This window comes from Rhinichthys klamathensis, unplaced genomic scaffold (assembly GCF_029890125.1).
Source record: "Rhinichthys klamathensis goyatoka isolate OS25496 unplaced genomic scaffold, OSU_Roscu_1.1 h1tg000093l_1, whole genome shotgun sequence".
NCBI lineage: Eukaryota > Metazoa > Chordata > Actinopteri > Cypriniformes > Leuciscidae > Rhinichthys > Rhinichthys klamathensis.
Window position 1 is genome coordinate 135,427 of NW_026606632.1, and position 22,200 is coordinate 157,626.

The following is a 22,200-nucleotide window of genomic DNA, read 5'->3' on the forward strand; positions in this document are numbered from 1 at the left end:
ATCACTGTCCTGATGGAAGATCCAAACATGGCCCATTATAAGATTTCTAGCAGAGGTTGTCAGGTTTTGTTTTTATATCTGTTGGTATTTGATCGAATCCATGATGCCATGTATCTGAACAAGATGTCCAGGACCTCTGACAGAAAATTAGGCCCACAGCATTGAAGATACAGCAGAGTATTTCATTTTACACATGGGGTACTCTTTTATCCCTGTGGGCTGAACTGAAGAGAAGCAGCGCCAACATGGATCTGGGAATCTGAAGGATCTGGAGAGATTCTGTATGGAGGAATGGTCTCTGATCTCTTGTCAGGTGTTCTCCGAACTCATCAGGCATTATAGGAGAAGACTCAGAGCTGTTATCTTGGAAAAAAGAGGTTGCAAAAAGTATTTAATAAAAGGGGTTTTGGAGACATTTTTTTTCCCCCACTTTGAATTATTTTACTTCAATAAAAGGTTAGATTTTTGCAAAAAAATTAATGAAATATCGAAAGGATAAACAATGCAGATCTATTTTTTACAGCCATATTTGATCATATTTAACAAGGGGGCAAATAATTCTGACCAGCACTGTGTATATATATACATTAGTGCTGTCAAACGATTAAAATATTTAATCGTGATTAATCGCATTAATGTCATAGTTAACTCGCGATTAATCGCACATTTTTATCTATTCTAAATGTCTTTTGATTTCTTTTTGTCCCATTCTTTTTTCTCATTTTAATGCTCTTATCAACATGGAAAAGTGGATCACTTTTCTCACAGGGGGCGGAGAATTCGCCGGGTTTAAAATGGGTTTGCGTTAAAGCCGTTAATAACGCATTTAACTGACAGCCCTAATATATATATATACTATAATAGTGTCTCAATTATACTAAAATAACACTGTCCTGAAATATTTTCTAAGGCTTCATTTTCCATCGTTAGTAAATTTCTCATGGATGGACCATTAGATGACATGGTTTTATTGTAATCATAACCATAGATAAACAACACCTGGTCAGTGAAATTACACATCTGTGAGTGTGTTGGTGAAGAAATCAGTGCTGTTATATGTATATTTGTGTCCTGCTGGTGGAGCCCCACCTAGACGTGTAGGAAGGATGTTTGTGGTGGCGCGTCTGAGGTTGAAATAAAGCCACTTCCTCTTCCTGTGTTTCTAGTCGATGTCTCAGACTTCACTTGTGGTCTCTTCATGTGGTTCCAATACTGCTCCTAATTATCGAGCCTCTGTTTCTGTCGGCCTCAGGCTCACATACACCCTCCTCACTGCTCAGGCCTATTAATGACGCCTCTGAAAGTCACACTTTGCTTGGCTGCGTGGGCAGGGCTGGAGCCTTTGACCTCCTGAGGTCAACACTGAATAGGGCTCTCACAGAATTAACTATTCTTAGTATCTGGGTCTGTCTTTCCATTTCACTCTCAGGCTTTTTGTGTTGCATGAACAGTTTCAGCATCACAAAACATCTCTTGTCCATGCAAATTGTTTAAAGCAAATTGGTTCTCAACTGGATTTATACTGGTACAAATATGCAAAATGCACGTCATTAAAAGGTCATTAATATCTAGTAATATTAACGTCAAACCTGGCGAAATGGGTCTTGATGCACCATATTTGAACATAAATGACCACGAATTGAACATAAATACAGATTTTACAGTGGATAATAACTTAAGTCTGTTATTTCCTCACACAAACCTATTATATGGCTTAAGTAGATGTAGTCACATGGAATTCACTCTTTTGTTTTGTAGCTTAACATGGCAGCCCCTGGTCACTTAACCTTGTTTGGATAAATGGTGTTTCTTATAGGTTTCTCAGTAACACATTCAGTCTTATAAGCAAAGATTATAGCAGTGCACCTGTCTATGATTGTTGCTAACAAGTGGTACATTCACTAATGATGTGTAAATGTAAGAAAGTGGAGCTGGTGTCTTTGAAACCAGGGACATGGACTTGGAAGGCAGGAAGGTGTTGCTAGGCAACAGGAGGCAGTTGATCTGATGAAGATCTAAAATGGTGTGATAATGAAGAATCTCGATCGCTCTCGCTGTCAGTAGGTGTATCTCTGCATTTCATGCAGTGTGCTTCACTGTTTATAAATAGACGGAGCTGTCCAGTGGGATTAGGTGGCGATGCAGCTCGAGCACGAGCTATTGTCAGGGATACAATATCAGTGTGCCAGAGATCAGCTCCATATCCTATTCACTTTGACAGATGAATGGACTGGCTTCACCTCATCTTGTTCTCATATCGTCATCAGTGATCAGGTGCCTTTGGTTATGCCAAACCCTGAACATATCATAATCATAATAACAAAGATTGACAGTCACCGTGGCTAATGATAGTTTTCAGATCACCTGCTCGTCATGTTGCTCCATTGTCAAGTCACCTTTATTTATATACCGCTTTTCACAATACAGATTGTTTCAAAGCAGCTTTACATTGTCTTTATATTTTGTATTTGTAATAACAGTGAGAGAGGTTCAAAGTTGGCCGTTGTCACTGTCGGAAAATTATCGCAGGCTATTTTTGGTCCGTGTCAGAAGTTTAGCATGATCATCTCACAGGGTGTTTGCTGCTACGACCTACGTCTATTGACTAGCCAATAAAAATGCATCATGAAATTGCGTATTGATCAAAACGTAAACTACTTATTTCAAGCTTCATTTGTAAGATCGGCATGCCAAGTTGGCCTCTTTTCCCTATATGACCTCGTCCATATTCTCATCTTTTGCTTCCTCCTCTTTTCTTCAGCTCACATAAAGTCACAATTGCCAAAGTGCGATTCACCTTGCTCTATTTGTTTACCACTAGCGCATTCTTCTATACTAACTTGCGTTGTAGCCTACGATTCAATCGCACAGTCTGTGACAGGCATAATTTTTGGATCCCTCAGAAGGATACACTACCATTCAAAAGGTTGGGGTCGTAGGATATTTTTTATGTTTTTAAGAGAAGTCCCTATGCTCAATAAGGCTGCATTTATTTATTTAGAAATATAGTAAAAACAGTAATACTGTGAAATATTATTACAATTTAAAATAACTGTTGTCTATTTTAATATATTTTAAAATGCCTGAGATGCAAAGCTGAATTTTCAACATAATTACTCCAGTCTTCTGTGTCACATGATCCTTCGGAAATCATTCTAATATGATGATTTGCTGCTCAAGATAAATTTAGTATAATCAACAATGAAACCGGTTGTGGTACTTAACATTTCTGTGGAAACCGTGATACATTTTTGATGCCTTTGATGAATAGAAAGTTCAAAAGAACAACAGAAACGTATCAATGTTGTCCTACGACTTCATTAGAAAGCTTCGCTATTGAATCGCTACATTATATTTCTCAGCAGCAATGGGGGTAACTGCTGTCTTTGAAGTAATTAAACATACAGCTTCATTGTTAATAAAGACAGACGCACTGACGTAGGTAATTCACACATGCTTCTCTCTCTCTCTCTCTCTCTCTCTCTCTCTCTCTCTCTCTCTCTCTCTCTCTCTCTCTCTCTCTCAATAATTAATTCAGATAAATGCTGTAATTCATTCATTCAAATAAATATACACTCACCTAAAGGATTATTAGGAACACCTGTTCAATTTCTCATTAATGCAATTATCTAATCAACCAATCACATGGCAGTTGCTTCAATGCATTTAGGGGTCTGGTCCTGGTCAAGACAATCTCCTGAACTCCAAACTGAATGTCAGAATGGGAAAGAAAGGTGATTTAAGCAATTTTGAGCGTGGCATGGTTGTTGGTGCCAGACGGGCCGGTCTGAGTATTTCACAATCTGTTCAGTTACTGGGATTTTCACGCACAACCATTTCTAGGGTTTACAAAGAATGGTGTGAAAAGGGAAAAACATCCAGTATGCGGCAGTCCTGTGGGCAAAAATGCCTTGTTGATGCTAGAGGTCAGAGGAGAATGGGCCGACTGATTCAAGCTGATAGAAGAGCAACTTTGACTGAAATAACCACTCGTTACAACCGAGGTATGCAGCAAAGATTTGTGAAGCCACAACACGCACAACCTTGAGGCGGATGGGCAACAACAGCAGAAGACCCCACCGGGTACCACACATCTCCACTACAAATAGGAAAAAGAGGCTACAATTTGCAAGAGCTCACCAAAATTGGACAGTTGAAGACTGGAAAAATCTTGCCTGGTCTGATGAGTCTCGATTTCTGTTGAGACATTCAGATGGTAGAGTCAGAATTTGGCGTAAACAGAATGAGGACATGGATCCATCATGCCTTGTTACCACTGTGCAGGCTGGTGGTGGTGGTGTAATGGTGTGGGGGATGTTTTCTTGGCACACTTTAGGCCCCTTAGTGCCAATTGGGCATCGTTTAAATGCCACGGCCTACCTGAGCATTGTTTCTGACCATGTCCATCCCTTTATGGCCACCATGTACCCATCCTCTGATGGCTACTTCCAGCAGGATAATGCACCATGTCACAAAGCTCCAATCATTTCAAATTGGTTTCTTGAACATGACAATGAGTTCACTGTACTAAAATGGCCCCCACAGTCACCAGATCTCAACCCAATAGAGCATCTTTGGGATGTGGTGGAACGGGAGCTTCGTGCCCTGGATGTGCATCCCACAAATCTCCATCAACTGCAAGATGCTATCCTATCAATATGGGCCAACATTTCTAAAGAATGCTTTCAGCACCTTGTTGAATCAATGCCACGTAGAATTAAGACGAAAGGGGGTCAAACACAGTATTAGTATGGTGTTCCTAATAATCCTTTAGGTGAGTGTAATCTTACAGCACTACTTTATCTCTGTGTCGGATTTAAAACAGGCAGAATGTTAGATCTTACATGGCGTAACTGCCTAAAATAACCATAATTTGTATCCTTCCGGTCAAATATTGCTCTGCAAACATCAATAACAGCGTTAACTTGTCACTGCTGGCAAATGACCATGGTTTAAGCAGGATAATCCACAGCCAGCTCAGCTGTGCATTAATCGATTTGAGTACACTCTTCTTTAGTTCTTTGTTTCCACGTTGTGAATTAGAATACTTTAATGCTTTGGTAGCTGTGGGATAAACCTCTGTCTGAGCATTAAAATTGTTGATTTTTTGTATTACTATTCCAGTATGTATCACGAATTGATAAAGAGACTGTGCTTGATGTAAATAAGAAACCAGTTATAACTGCTATCTTCTCCACAGATCCATCTTCCCAATCCACCCGTCATTCAGGATCATCGCCCTAGCCGAGCCTCCTCAGGTCGGGAGCGCCACTCAGCAGTGGCTCGGCCCAGAGATTCTCACCATGTTTCTCTTTCACACCATCAAACCACTGGCCAAGGCAGAGGAAACGGCCATTCTCCAGGGCATGGTCAGTCACATCACCTTCAGACTAATTTCAATAGTGTGGTGTTTGATTAAATATGCTTGCTTACACCCAACATGTTTACGCACTGCATCACTTGTTGAATCAAATGCAATTTTAGCTCTGACCCTTTCTTTCTAGGTTTGAGTTTTGCGTGATGTCTTTTTTTATAACAGATCCCAAATGTTCCCAAAGAAGCAGTGGAGCAGCTGCAACACCTGACTCACAGCCTGAGAAAATCCAACGATCCAACGGTGAGCCGATGAACCAATGTTTGGTCCCTAAATCCTTTAACAAAAGCAGAGGCTGGAATTAATTCCTTCACCACATACATGGAGCAAAGAGAGATTGTGGCCCAATTCTTGACTCCAGTGGTCAAAGAGCAGACTCATATAGAGAGACAGGAGTTTCTTATCAGCACATTTGTTAAGGGTTTGTTATAAAACACCACATATGGTTTCTTGTTTAGTAACTGCTTACTCTGCTGTTTACTAGTGTTTTCTGTCCCAGAAACCCTAAATATCCTGTTGTATTAGAGCACAATAGTGATTGTCCTACTTTTTCAGTAGACTTGGTTCATATTTTTTCCCCATTATAGGGGTTTTGTTCTGTGGTTTGTGTTGTTTTTGATTCTGTGAGATGAAATGTTAATGTTCTTTGGTGTTTTTGTGCCATGTCCAGGCCCTGTCCCTTGCTTCTTCATTGTCCACCAGGCAGCTGCTGAGAATCTGTCGGCGTCTTTCTCAGTATCCACAGGAGAGTGTTGCTCACGCTGTTAACAAAGCCTGTCTGTCCAGGTAGACAAACTCAAACTCATTCATGTTGCACCGCATTAAAAGAAGGCTCTGACTAGAAGCTATTTCCTTTGTGCGTCACTGCCATCAAACGAGAGCATGGATGTGGATGAATTAATAGAGAGCTGTTTGCTCAAATTTGGCTTTCTTTAGGACAGTACCTTTAATATCGGGGCCTTATGTCCGATTAAAGCATCCTCTGTGGCAATCATGCTGCAAAATGGGCTGATGGCACAATATACGGCTCAGTGTGCATTGTCCTATATACTAAGTTTAATTATTCATAAAAAAAAAAAGATTGGTACAGTAAAACGTGCTCAAAATTTGGATTTTCGTTATTGTTCAATATAAAATTTTGTGATTTTGCAAATTTAGATTTTGTTATGGCAGTACCTCTAGTATAAAGGCCTTATGTCCGCTTTAAATCATTGCCTGTGGCTGCCGAGAAAGTGTGCAGCCAAATGGTCTGATGGCACAATAGGCGGCTCGGTGTGCATTGTCCTATATGTTAAGTTCAATGGTTAATGAAAAAAGATTGGAACAGTAATAAGAGTTGGATTTTGTTAGAGTAGTTTGTCTTGTACGAGGCTACATCTTTGCTTGTCACTTACTGATGCCTGCGCCTCCCCTTTATATAACGCGACTCTCCCTAAATTCTGTATTTCTCCGCCACCTACAATGATGTGTTAAATACAACAAAGTGTTTTAATAAAGGGTGAATTGATCTTGAGAAATATTTTTACTGTACCAATATTTTTAAATTTGGCCGTTTAAGTTTTATATGGGACAATAAAAACATACTGCCCTAATGAAATAAAAATGTAGCGTTTTTTTAAATAATTTTTTGTACCAATCTTTTTTTATGAACCATTAAACTTGGCATATAGGACGATGCACACTGAGCCGCATATTGCGCCATCAGGCCGTGGTGTGGTTTTTTGGCCGCCAAAGTGGACATAAGGCCTTGAAATATGACATACTGCCCGAATGAAAGCCAACATTTTTAGCACTTTTTACTGTACCAGTCTTTTTTATGGACCCTTGAAAGTGGCAAATAGGACAGTGCACACAGCCGTATTTCGTCATCAGCCCATTTCGTGGTGCGGTTTGCAAAGGTCCGTACTACATCAAACTCTACACCAAAATGAATCACACTGATGTAAATGTCGAAATGACCATCATTCTGGTATTCACAAATTGATGTTAAGGATTTTATAAGGATGCATTGTTATAGTGTAAAATCCTCATGCAGACTTGAAGTGAATGGGCCTTTAGAGCTTAAAAGTGAAATGTGTAATTTATTTGCCACTAGTGGCTTCAGACTGGATATGACATAGCAGCAAAAACATGAGTTTGACTGTCTGTTATCAACCAACGGCAAACGCGAATCTTGCTTTAAAATATATATTTTTTTCTGTATTATGTTTGATGCTAAGAATGACACACTACACACTGCAATGACTGGGTAAAGTTGATTTGAAATGCATAAAGATTGAATTCTTTTTGTAGGTTTCTGCCCAGTCTGGCTCGCTCGTCTCTTCAGAAGAGTCTTATGAACTGCTCAATAGAGGATCAGCCTGACCCAGCATCAGAACAGAACCACCTCTACACCTGTGAGTTACAGTACAACACCAGTTCAGACCAGGGCTAAGCAAAAGTCAGAGTTACTATTATAGTCCATAAGATCCACAGGATGTTGAATTATAATACTGAGAAATTCAACTTGATACAATAGAGGGATTTCAGTAGTCCATGTAAACATATGTAATTAACTGGGTTTTGTAAACACAAAATCATTAATTATGACTCATTTTGACTTTATTCTCATATATGAAGAATACGTTTTGCCAGTCTTAAAGGGATAGTTCACTTTGAAATTAATTTTTGATATGTTTTAGCTTACCTCAAGGGCATCCAAGATGTAGGTGTCTTTGTGTCCACAGTATTTTCAATTTTGATATTTTTAGGTCAAACCTTTCTTGTCTGTCAGTCATATAATGCAGGTCTATGGTCACCACCTCAAAGAGCATGCACAGAGAAGTCCAAATTAAACATGATTTAATGACTCGTAAATGTAAGTACACATTGATGGCCTAAGACACGAAACGAGCAGTTTGTGTGAGAAAACGGAACAGTATTTATATCGTTTTTACCTCTTGTAAACACAGCCACGTCCAAGTGATCTGAGGGCGCGAGCGGTTCGGTCTTTTCCGGAAAGCGCTGGAAGTGATCTCTTGCGCGTGTATGTCACTCATTGTTTACACAGAGCAGAGATTGTAGGTAAGACGGCTAATTAAAAGGGTTCTAATTTGCGCTTATCCGGGATGTTTAAACCGTCGTAAAAGAAAACAATTCCAAAAAAATAAAACAATTGTATGAGTGACGTACACGCGCGAGAGATCACTTCCGGTGCTTTCTGGAAAAGACCGAAGCGCTCGCGACCTCAGATCACTTGGACGTGGCTGTGTTTACAAGAGGTAAAAACGATATAAATACTGTTCGTTTTCTCACACAAACCACTCGTTACGTGCAGCACCATGAAATGTCTAGTCTACCACATTGTTTTTAAAATGTGAAAATAAATATTGCCTACATTTGCATCTATTGGTTTAATATCATCTGGATGTTTGGCTACATTTTAAAGACTTTTGGGTAAATTAGAGCATTCTGGAAAATAGCATTCTTCCACCATTGTTAGATTATTAAAAGATAAAAAGAAATTAGATATTAAATATATTCAATACTGCATAACTATTATATAATTATAAATTATTTACACATTTCTATAGGTTTCGTTTCAAACATGAATTATTAATATTATGTAATGTTTAAGGAAATACTCAATTTGTTATGTGTATGATCACATGTTTATGGCCTCAAATGTATTGTCTTTGACTACTTTCAGCAGTTAAATTCCATTTAATTCGACTTCCTTACATTTGAATTCAAATTACAATTCTGCATCTTGCTGAATTTGAAAAGTCCTTCTCAATTCAGTTTTAAATCTCACACAAACCAGGCTCAGTCAGCTTCAGTGGTTCCTCAGTAATTGTAGCCTGCCCTGATATTTGTGTCCCATTTTCACCGCTGTCTGTAAGAGACTGTTTCACAGTCTTCGATGTCAGATGTACAGTACTATGTTGTGTAAAAGTGTAGATGGGAGGAAATAAATTGTCTTTGTGTAGAAAAGAGGCTGGTAGCTGGTCAGTGACATGGCTGGATAGGTAGTCATTGTCTGGTAAAACCTATTTTTTGGAGAATCTCTAATGTTTTCTTTTCATTTCTGCTCTCCCCTGTTAGGCACAGTAAAAGATGGACTTCTGACCATAGGGAACATCTCGGCTCCTGTGTACAGCCCTGATGAGAAGATGAAGGTCCCAGACGTGCTCTTTTATGAGAACGTTCAGGTGAGGTTCTTATCTGCCTATTACCGGAAGACACATTGTCCTCTTCTCTGCTGCCCACAGCGGAATTGTCCAGTACTGCTGTCGTAAATAATTTAGCCTACCGCAGCCTACTGTCGCACGCGCACGCTCGCTGTTTATCCAGCACCGGCTTTGGAATCAACAATGGCCACAGACAATTTGAGGAAGTGGTGGGTGAAGTGACGTATGCCGTAAAGCAGTCGAATTTTGTAGTTCTTTTTGTGCTAGTAAAAGCGATACAGACCACGTCAGGCTATGGCAGACGTGTCATTTAACCTATTGTAAGTCGATGTACCATCACAAGGGTCTTGGAAATATATTATGAAGGTTGAAAAACTACATAGTGTTACTTTAATGGCAAATGTATGCGTTTTCCTATAACAATATAAATACGATTCATCACATAATTACATATTCGAACTAAATAGTATCACCTTTAACTTGCTTATCAGGGTGTTTGTAAGGTTGTTCTTTGTAAAACTGCTTAAAAAATACATTGAATTGAGTGTGCAAACATTTTTATTTGACAGCTGTAATTTCTATTTATAAAAATGTCTAAAATACAAGGAAGGAACGAAGTGAGATAGATACAGTATGAAGATGAAAAAACAGACTGAGAAGATTATCTTATTCGATAAAAATATATGTGCACAGTTTTTGGTGACATTTGCAGTTATATATTATCGCAATACAAAGCATATTGCAAAAATGTAAAAAATCGAAATATCAAAGCATTGTAGAATAGCAGATACACACACGCACATTGTGACCGAACACTAGATGAATTCTGTATTTAAAAAAAAAACATGCAACGTTGCTTGGCAATGAGGCGACGTTGGTCTGGCAGTGAGGAAAGCTCAATCTATCTGTCTAAGCCTTGTAAATCAGCGGAGACTTTTGCTCAAAGGTCAGATCTCAGAGAGGACCCACAAAAGAACATTGGCCAAACACACAGGCACGTTCAAGTACAGCAGGATCTCGGCTGGCCCACAGTGAAACAGGGTGTAATCATATTTCATTATTAGGGATTTCAAGGTCTTCTCGCTGATGTTCAGCATTCAAAGTTAAGTCTCTTATTGCTGAATAAAACCACTGTTTCTCATGCACAACTGCTCATATGTTCAACTAGATAGCGATCAGTTACTTTACATTTGTAAACCCAAACAAAAATGATTCAAATACTCCCCCCATCTGCCACTGTTCAGTCAAAACAATCCAACTCTACACACCAGTCGAGCCATTTCTGGCCAAGTTAGCTGCTCAAATATACAGGTTACAATTCTGAAATGATGTACTTCATCTTCAATGCACAAAGTGTGTATGTTTGTATCACTTAAAAAGAAGAAAATGTTTGAAATATTGGACACAGGGGATAGCAACCATTATTTAGATTAACAAATTAGCAAGTTACTTAATTGGCAACACAAACAACATACAGTTAGACTAATGAACTATATTACTTGGTGGAAAATTGTTTATTATTAATAATAAATACATTTTCTTGTTGAACATTTGTGCATTTCATCAAATAATAGCAATAAGCCACTTAACACTAGGACTCCAGGAATTCTATAACTACTATAATGGCCATAGCAGTCACACTACATTTTAATTATGATTTATGTAAAAATGTATTAGTTAACCAACAACCACTCAGCCTCATCAAGGCTCTGAAGCATGGCTAAAGCCTCTGTGGCAGTCATTCTTCTTGCTGACATTGTTCTGATATTCTCTTTTCAATATTTCAATTTGGTTTTAGCTCGAAGCTAAAGCTAGATTTCAGCTTTGCAATAGACTAAACAAACAACAAGAGAAATTGTTGCTAGTCAACGGTGATGCATCTCCAAGAGCGGGAAAAGGGAGCAACCGACACTCGGTCTGTAATGCATACGGTCAGTATGACTGTTATAGCCATTCAAGGTAGAAATACTCAAAACTCTTTTGTGTCTTGTCATTTTAATAAAATAACAATGATAGAATAAAATATAGACACATTTAGGAAAAGTAAGGGTCCTATAGTTACATGGGTTTTATTTCAACAAAGTTATTACATTGCAAAATTTTAAAACAGTCAAAATGACTGCCTTGGGAGTTCTAGTGTTAAGACTGTGCTACAGTTATGTTACTATGGAACATATCAGTATTAAATGTACATTCAAATATGAATATTATGGTATTTATGACTAGTTTAATGTATATACCGTACACTACCGAAGAAATTAATACTTTTATTCAGCAAGGATGCATCAAATTGATCAAAAGTGGCAGTAAAGATAAATCTAATAAATGCTGTTCTTTTGAACTTTCTATTTATCAAAGAATCCTGAAAAAACGTTTTCCACAAAAATGTTCAGCTGCACAACTGTTTTCAACATAATTATAATGAAAAAAAATAGTTTCTTGAGCAGCAAATCAGCATATTAGAATGATTTTTGAAGGAGTAAGGATGCTGAAAATTTATCTTTGCATTGCAGGAATAAATTACATTTTAAAATATATTAATATTATTTAAAATTTCAGCGATATTTCACAATATTACTGTTTTTACTGTCTTTTTAATCCAATAATTGCCGACTTGGTGAGCCTAAGAGACTTCCCTCAAAAAAACATTTTCTTTTTTAAATCTTTCCGATCCCAAACTTTTAAATGGTAGTATAAATGATCAGTTTAGTGTTATATCATGCAATAATAACAAAATATAAAGTGTTCCCAATAGTAATACTCGATGTTGTCGCAACACTGCATGTGTGGCATTTGGTCTCGCGCTACTGTTGCTCAGTGATGTGAGAAGAGAACGAGGATGACCTAGATATTCCTCTACCCTCCCTTCTGAGGCCCAGAAAGAGGTGGAGGAAAAAAAGTTACTCTTGTCCCACTTTTCAATGACCTGCTTTTTTGTCTTTAGAGCACTAGAAGGAGAAGTGCAGTAGTCCACTGAGGCCACCTCCCAATATGGCAAACTCGTGTGTCCGCCCGCATCGCTCTTTGTATAATGCGTGTATGCAGTAAACGCATCATTCTTATATGACCTTATCGTATTGAAAAAGCACTTTGTGCCTTTGCAGCCTCAGAAATAGAAAATTCAATTCATTGTGCCATAACTGGACCAGAATTCATTTCTGCTCCCATCTATCCATTCAGCTTATGTGTGTCTGTAAAATGTAGGTGACCTTCTCAGATATAATTGATGATTTTCTCATGTGTTTTCATAATTTACCATTGGAGATAGATCAGGTCACATGACTTACGTTGGACCACAAAAGTCTGAGGCCACTTGTGAAAATACATAATTTTTTTTTCATTACAAATTGTAGTACCATGACAAAAAGTTACTAGATTGGTGCAGGTATGACGTCAGAACCAGGAAGTGTAACTCGCTGCTGCTTCCTTCCAAATTTTCCTGTAGGGTTTTATAATGTTTTTTTTCAATGTTTGAGTAAAATAAAGCCTGTAGTAAACATAACTTCACCGTACTTTGATGTTTTGTGCTTCAAAGTTCACTGTACACACTCACACCCCAAGCTGCCTTATCTAGTAACTACTTGAAAACGTACGTGTCAAAATTCGCGTTTGGTTGAATGTGTAATTTACGTTGTAGAACAAAATGTCAAAGTATAGTCAGGTTATGTTTATCAGAGGCTTTATTTTACATATAAATAATAAAAAAACATCTCGATGGAACCAGTGGCGACTTCCATGTTCTGACGTCATACCTGCACCCCTCTATTCCTCCATAAGAAGACTTTTGCTTAAATCACTTGACTGACATATAAAGCTGATAATTTCCAGCATGATTTGAATGTCTGTACAAAGAGTCATGATCAGTGTTACAAATTTTCACTACCATTCAAAAGTTTGGGGTCAGCAAGAATTTTTTTTTTAAAGAAATTAATACTTTTATTATGCAAAGATGTATTACATTGATCAAAAGTGACAGTAGATGCGTATCCATTTATAATGTTATAAAATATTTCAAATAAATGCTGTTTTTGTTTTTTACTTTCTGTTCATCAAAATATACTGACACTTTTTTTATGGTTTAAGCAAAAACAAATTAAGCAGCACAACTGTTTTCAACATTGATAATAATCAGAAATGTTTCTTGAGCAGCAACTCAGTGTATTAGAATCATTTCTGAAGGATCATGTGACACTGAAGACTGGAGTAATGATGCTGAAAATACAGCTTTGCCATCACAGGAATAAAAAAATAAAAAAATTAAATATATTACAATAGAAAACAGTTCTTTTAAATTGTAATAGTATTGTATTTTACTGCATTTTTGATCAAATAAATGCAGCCTTGGTGAGCATTAGATACTTCTTTCAAAAACATAAAAAAAATCTTACCCCAAACATTTGAACCGTAGTGTAATAATTTTACTGGTAACAGAAATAGCAATAATAACCACCTAAAACAGGAAACTAAAACTTTTCATCCTGACAATGGATGATTTTGAGAACCATATAGATCAAATTATACACAGGGTTTAACTAAATAACTCATGTGAAGTGCTTTAACATCCGTTAACACCCTTGCCTTTTAAATCCTTTTAATAGGATTTTTTCCCTTGTAAGTGTTACTGCAACCTGTATTTTTGCTTTAAAAAAAACTGAGGTACAAGTTGGTAATACTTTAAACCATTATTTCACAAAAAGTTACATTGTACCTTGATTGTCCATTTCAATATCTTGTTTTTCAACTTTGTTTCCAGCTTTAAATGACAAAAATCCCAGATTTGGTGTCTCAGACCACCTTGAAAATCTGGAATTTCTGTTATTTAAAGCTTGGGACCCCACTGTATTTAGTACTGGTCTCATTCTTAAATATGTTTTGTCTGTTTGTTCACAGCACATGATGGTCATGCAGGACATGCTGAAGGACTTCCTGTTGGGGGAACACCTTCTTCTTGTGGGCAACCAGGTAATTGAGGATTCCCATCTTTAGGACGTCTGTCCGCTCTGATACTGAGAGCATAGTAGATGTACAGTACACATTCCCAGAGCGGTGGCGTCATGCCATGAAGCACAGCTGCGTTTGTAAAGCATCTGCCCACCAGCTACAGCCTGAACTAGGACTCGGTGTGTCCTACGGCGGCCAGGCACTCGCCCACTGTCTCTACTAGAGACCTGAGGGTGTGGAAAAAGAGTGGGCGTCCGGACTGCTGTCACCTCAGAGTTTAGACAAGTAGATTGATTGACACACAGAACACATAAATATATGTGCTTGACGCACAAAATGAAATAGACCTGTGAATACATGCTTTCCTGTTTAATACACTACCAATCTTTTTTTTTTATGTTTTTGAAATAAGTCTCTTATCCTCACTAAGGCTGCATTTGTTTGATCATAAAATAGAGTAAAACGGTAATATTGTAAAATATTATTACAATTCAAAATTGAATTGTTTTCTATTTGGATGGTAGTAACTGTTTTTATTTGAATATATTTGAAAATGTCATTTGTGATGCAATTTCTCCAGTCTTCAGTGTCATACGATCCTTCAGAAATCATTCTGATATGCTGATTTGCTGCTCAAGAAACATTTATTATTATCAATGTAAAAAACAGTTGTTGCTGCTTAATATTTCTGTCTAAACATGATATATATATATTTTTTTTTTCACGACTCTTTGATAAATATAAAGTTGGAAAGAACTGAATTTAATTGAATAGAAATCTTTTTTAACATCATGAATGTTTTACTGTAATTTTTGATCAATTGAATGCATCCTTGCTGAATTAAAATATAAAAATATATATATATATTACTGACCAACACTATATTACACACACTGAAGCTCGAGTCGCCATTGTCTAGTAATTGTACTCACCAGACTTTTTACATGCAAGAACAGTGCAAATGAAAAAAATCCTATAATATAAAACATCAATTTCAAACATTATTAAAGAGAAGTAAACGGTCTATAATAAAATAAGTACAAATAATTAAACTACAAGCAGTAGCACAAATGAACACAATAGAACAGAAATACAGCTCTGCAGGCAATGAAATATCTGTGCTAAACTTATTTTTCGTCTCACTCAATCACATGCAAGTCAAATCGTACAATTTACTAGCCATTGACTAATTAAAGACATTTGTTGGTGCCTAGCATGAAGTTTGGTCACATATGCGAGTGATTTACTTGCATTGTAGAGGGTTGCTGACACAAATCTTTAAACTCTCAACTACATCTAATTTTGTGTTTGTTTGCCAATGTAGTTTTGCCTGAACTGATATAATAAAACACTGATTTGCTCTATACTTTAGATGTAAAAAAAGAATTAGGTTTTTATTTTGTTTGCAGATTTGTCTGAGCTTCTGTTTTTCATTGAATTAATGTGGATGGCAATTCATACAGTTAAGGATAACAGTATTGCCGTGTCATTATTGATAACATGACGTGAGCTTGGAATACTTGGAATATTGTGCATGAGTAATATAGACTACTTTTATAATATTTAATGGTGCTTTTTTTAGAACTTGACAGTATAAATCACCATCCACTTCCACAAGCTCTGATATTCTGCCTAAAATCTGCTTGACAGATGGAAGAAAGTAATAGAGGGTTGGAAAGACATGAGGATGGGTAGATAATGAATGACACATTTATTTTCATTTATAGGTGATCTGTTCCTTTAACGTGTTCTTACTCTGTTCGCAGGGTGTTGGGAAAAACAAGATTGTTGATCGATTCTTGCATCTCATGAACAGACCGAGAGAATATCTTCAGCTACACAGGTAAAATAAAAGAAGTCCCTTGAGTTATTCTCAAATAAAGCCTTCTCAGAGACGAAGACCTATTATCAGAAACTACTCTCCGCTAGACTCAATTAGAACCTGGTTATGAGGCCACACCGGGAATGACCCACATCCACCTAATGACATTACATGGAGCTTTTCTTCATTAGTGAAGAACTGAGTAATGTAGCCTCTCTGTATATGAATGCAACAGAGGAAAGAGGACACCTTTATTTATCAGACAGATAAACATCTGGACACAGATGCATCATATTATTGTTTTGTTTTGTGTGTTAGAAGGTGAAACTTCCTTTTACATACTGACTGAGTGCCTGATATAAAAAGATCTCCTCTCTAAGGCTTGAGTGAGCTCTTTTAATCCTGATAAATTAGGACACCTGTCGACAGGGCAGAGGGAACTTTAATTGTAGTTTTTCAAAGGCATAAGTACAACTTAAAAGGAGCAGTTCACAAAAGTATGTCTTTCGACAATTCCTCGACAAGATCTGAGCGACTTTGACAAGGGTCCAATTGTTATGGCAAGGCAACTGGGTCAGAGTATCTCTGAAATAGCAAGACTTGTGGATTGCTCTCGGTTAGCGGTGGTGAGAATTTACCGACTTTGGTCAGAGGAGGGATAAAGCACAAACCGGCGACAGGGTGTTGGGCACCAAAGGCTCATCAATGCATGAGGGCAACAATGGCTATCACGTCTGGTCCAAGCCAATTGAAGGTCTATTGTGTCACACAAAATTTTAATTATGGGAGGTTATTAGATTATGGGAGGAATGCGTCACAACACACAGTGAATTAGAATCTGCTGCATGTGGATACTGCCTAGCCATAGATTATGATGACCTCTGTCCACCGTCGTAAGCGCCTACAAAGGGTACGCGGGCATCTGAACTGGACCTTGGAGCAGTAGAAGAAGGTTTTCTTATCACGTGCATGGCAGTTTACCCGGGGAACTGATGGCACCAGGATGCACTGTGGGACATATATGGGATATACAGGGGTTTATCAGTGAAACTGAAACACTGGCCAATATAGTTTTTGGAGGTTTCACGACTATATACAATCTTCACTGATTTTACATTCCATCAGTAAGAGCAGAGTGTGAAGATTGAATTAGCAGAGCAATAGCACAGCTGTACATAAAATATTGCAATCCACACAACATAACGGGAGACGTGATTTCAGAGTTCAAAAGAGGATAAATGTGTTGGTGCTCGTCTCGCTGGCTCATCTGTGACCAGGACAGCAACTCTTTGTGGTTTATCGAGAGCTGTGGGATCCAGGGTAATTTCGGCAAAAAAATATATAAAACCACTGCTGTCCAACTCACTCCAGAATTAAGTGTGCACCTCAACTCTCATGTTGCCTCCAAAACTGTTCATCTGGAGCGCCACAGAGTCCATATTCAAGGTCAGGCTGCTATAGCCAAACCTTTGGTCACTCGTTCCAATGCCAAATGTCGGTTTCAATGGTGCCAACAGTGCAGATCTTGGGCTGTGGACAGACACATGTATTGTTCTCTGATGAGTCCACCTTCACTGTCTTCCCCACATCTGTGTGAGTTACGGTGTGGAGAAGATCCAGAGAGGCTGAACACCTGGACTGTTGCTGCCCAGAGTGAAGCACAGGGTGGATCAGTGATGGTTTGGCCTGCAATATCATGGCATTTCCTTCTGTGCTTGATGGACACGTCGTCACTGCCAAGGACTATCAAACCATTCTGGAGGATAATGTGCACCTAATGTTTCAAACATTGTACCCTGAAGGGGTTGCCATGTATCAGCATTATAACGCACCAATACACAGCGTGTGACAGAATGCTTTGATGAACATGAAAGTGAAGTTGAACATCTCCCATGTCACCAGTCACCAGATCTAAATATTTTTGAGCCACTTTGGGATATTTTAGAGGAGTGAGTCTGGAAACGTTTTCTTCCACCAGCATCACATATGGGCCTGGCAACTGTTCTGGAAGAGGAACGGCTAAAAATCCCTCTGGCCACTGTGAAGGACTTGAATTTGTCATTCTCAAGACGAACTGATGCTGTATTGGCCCCAAAAGGAGGCCCTACGTCATACTAATACATTATTGTGGCCTAAAACCAGGTGTTTCTGTTTCATTCTCCAACCCTTGTATATTTATATTTTAATTGTAATATTTCGCAATATTACTATATACTGGATTTTGACAAATACAGCTCATTGGATAAAAAATTGTGGGAATGCTAAATAAGATGTCACTGTGTCTAACCCATCTATTAGGTGCAGAGGTTGATATAATCTTGGAAGTTTCCTCTTTAAAGTTAAACCAAAGTCAAACTCGCATGCATTACGGCCTGGTTAGCGATTATGGAAATCTTAAATTAGTCTAAAGTAATCACTTCAGGGATTCTCCCTCCCTCTAAGCCTATAGAGATATGTGTCACATTTCAAACCTGCACAAGAACTCGAACACTCTGTCCATCACTCTGAATGTAGGTCAGTTTACTTTATACTTATGTAGGACCCATAAATATGAATCCACATATCATCTCATCCTCTAGAGAAATTAGCTATGATTTACCATTTAGAGTGTATTATTTTTCATGACAAACACAGTCTAAAGCTCTGTTTTTATGCTCAACAGAGACACCACAGTCCAGACTTTAACTCTGCAGCCCTCTGTGAGAGATGGAGTCATCGTCTATGAAGACTCTCCATTGGTCAGTATTCACCACTGACATCATGGCTCTGTTTCAAAACCTAGTGAGCTGCCTACACAGACACAGGTTTACTCTCGACGTTGAGAAGTTCTTCTAAAACTGGTATTTTTGTAGATTTGTTTGATTCCAAGGTCTCTCAAATATGATTAGCTGGATCAGGTGCCTTTAGTTAGGGTTGAAGCTGAACTCCCAGTGTATAGTAAGTGAAATATTAAGTGTGATATTATTTAAAGACAAAAAAAGTAAAAGTCATAATTGGCTTTTATGTTGCCATTGTACCAAGGCAAATTGTTACAATGTATTATCTGTTAAAATGTTTACTTTTTTATTAACTAAATGCAGATTTTTTATTTAAATACTTTAACTTTGACTGCCCTTAAAATGCATTGAGTAGAATTGTTTTTCTATTTTTCTCTCAATTCTTTTCTTCTGACTTTTAGTGACCTGGGGCCTCATGTACAAAGACTTGCGTTGAATTCATACTAAAACATTGCGTACGGACAAAGCTGTAAATGTGCGTACGCACAAAATGAATCTCTGCGTACGAAGGATCCCACGCATATTCTCTTTGTACATCCCAATTAACGTAAAATTGAGCGCACATGCACGAGCACAACGCCCCACCCACTCTCCTACTCCAATTAAATTAATTTAAATATGGTAATTAGTCCAATTTGGCAAAAGAAACCTGCAAGAACATGGCTCAAGCAAGAAACGAAATTTCACTGAAAATGTCTTCTATGTGAATATATAGTAAAGTGTAATTTATTCCTGTGATCAAAGCTGAATTTTCAGCATCATTTCTCCAGTCTTCAGTGTCACATGATCCTTCAGAAATCATTCTAATATGATGATTTGATGATCAAGAAACATTTATGATTATTATCAGTGTTGAAAACAGCTGTGCTTCTGCTTCATATTTTCGTGGAAACCATGATATAGTATTTTCAGGATTCTTTAATGAATAAAAACTTAAATCAAACAGATGTCGAAATCTTATCATCTTTTGTAACATTATAAATGCATTTAGTACTGTCACTTTTACTTGTCACTTCAATGTGTCCTTGCTGAATAAAAATATTACTTTCTTTTTTTTTATCTTTACTGACCGAATTAATTAAGTTTATTTTTTATTCCTAGTTAAGCCAACACTGCCATTGCTAGAGGGGTTGTATCAATTTGGACATGCTTTATATATGTTCTTACTTAATTGCATAATATAATATTTTAATAAAACTCGTGTGACAATAATATGTCAAATAATTTATCAATTAATAATTATAAGCAATATCTGACAGCTGGTGGTGCGATAGAACAATTCGTAGTGTAATGTTTGCCACTTCACTTTATTGCCTCTATGAGTCGCCAACGGACAAAAATCACGACAAATATACGTACGCCAGACATGAAGTTTACTTGGAGGAACGCACATTCTTACGTTAATTTCACTGTTAGTACATCTGGCTGTGAACGTGAAAGCTTGCGTACGCTGTGTTTTTGTGCGTACGCAGTGTTGATACATGAGGCCCCAGGACCCTACAAAGTTTCTTTAAAGGAAAGTCTGTTTGCTCAGCGATCATATTGGCAGAGCCTTCGGGCAGCTATTTTGGGCATGCTAGACCAAGATGAACTAAATCATAATTATTGCTTCTTTCGCTTATAAAAAAAACATTAAAAAGTGTATATTTCAGGTTGTTCCAACCATTGCGCAATACGCGAGTTTCAATTTCTATAGGAACTAAAGCATCTAACAGCAGTTGTAGTGATACAATGACGTTACCATTTGGTGATCGGCTCTTTTGTTCAGAAGGCGGGATTTTCTCCGCCATATTGAAGGTTGCAGTTTCTCCCATTCATACTAATACGAGTGAACCGTCTTTGTGTTACTGTAAACAGACTTTGACCCTGAATTGAAAATCCCGGTTCCAAGAAGACTTTTGGCCAAATGTATCCTGCTTTGAGAAGGCAATCCCAGAATGCACTGCAACATATATTTTGACTTATTAACAACTATTTAAGTTAAGAGTATCATGTTGTTAGCTTAGCAACACAACTAGAGTGCTGTCACATTTACCGTTGCTCTGTGAAATTTCACTGGTCGAAATCCAGTCATTCCAATTGGAATATACGCGATTGTGAGTTTTGCACGATGGCATAAAGTTCTCTATGCAGATTTAGCTCACTTTCAAGTTGCTCACGTCAATTTGCCATGTTGACCAACAGAAAGCCGCTTGGTTTGAAAGTGACTTCTGTGAGAATTGTGCATATACAGTACATCGCTACACTAGTGACAATAGACATGGACCCTTTTTTGTCTGTTTTTAGCGAACTTTTCCTAATGTGATCGCACCTTAACACCCAACTCTATTGGAATCAATTCAGTGTCTTTTATGCTTCACACAAGCAGCTTTAATTTGTATGACCCATGCTGTTTCATTTGACTTATGATGCTGCCTCAAAGATACTTTCCTATGTAGGTAGTGGACAGCAAGGCTTTGTAACAGAGCCCATACTTACTTTTTTATTTGTATTCACACCTACAGTGAGCTCTATCAGTATTTGTGTATGTGATTCATCACCTCAGTGGTTCATAGTGATATTTATACATCTATCAGCAGATGGTCCAGACCACTGCTCAAGCGAGGACAAACACGTTGCCAGCTCAAACCCGGAGGACTCCCCGGCACAGATGAGGGAAAAAGCATTAAAAATGAATGAATGACCTCGAGGACAGTGTGTTATAATCCACCACGCTGCTCGTTTCTGAAGTCGGCCTGTTGTTTTGTTAGCGTGGTGGTGCCATTTAGACACATTGTTTGTGAAGCAGGGTCGCGGGTGTTCTCTACATAAGGCTTTTAACGATGTCTCTGCTCGAAACAAGGTGGATGGAGATGAAAAGCAGGCTGTGACTCGGAGTTTGGCCCCTCAATTAGCACCCAGCGGCAGCTCTCAGGGTATAAATAGTCTTTAGGCTTTGAAGCCCCTTCTGACGCCTCATCTGATATCGATGCTTCCAAATGGTCTCTCATTGTGCCGGTCCAACAGATAAAAGCATCAAGAAAACACCCCTCGTTCTCCCCAAACCACCTTTCAGCTCTGTGTTGTAAATAAGAGGCGATAATGTCAGCTGTACATATCAGATATGATGAAAACACG

At 38.0% G+C, this 22,200-nt stretch overlaps 1 protein-coding gene across 2 annotated transcripts in view; it reads left to right on the forward strand.

Moving 5' to 3' along the window:
• vwa8 (von Willebrand factor A domain containing 8) overlaps positions 1 to 22,200 on the forward strand; it is a 120,221-nt gene that overhangs the window by 29,050 nt on the left and 68,971 nt on the right. For both annotated transcript variants that reach the window (XR_008807199.1, XM_056252183.1), the window contains exons 15-22: positions 5,201 to 5,369; positions 5,540 to 5,617; positions 6,045 to 6,160; positions 7,667 to 7,770; positions 9,458 to 9,564; positions 14,434 to 14,505; positions 16,251 to 16,327; positions 18,969 to 19,044. Coding sequence is in view for 1 of the 2 variants with exons in the window: in XM_056252183.1 (XP_056108158.1) it covers positions 5,201 to 5,369; positions 5,540 to 5,617; positions 6,045 to 6,160; positions 7,667 to 7,770; positions 9,458 to 9,564; positions 14,434 to 14,505; positions 16,251 to 16,327; positions 18,969 to 19,044 (799 nt within the window). In the remaining variant the exon portion in view is untranslated. The remainder of the gene's footprint in view (positions 1 to 5,200; positions 5,370 to 5,539; positions 5,618 to 6,044; positions 6,161 to 7,666; positions 7,771 to 9,457; positions 9,565 to 14,433; positions 14,506 to 16,250; positions 16,328 to 18,968; positions 19,045 to 22,200) is intronic.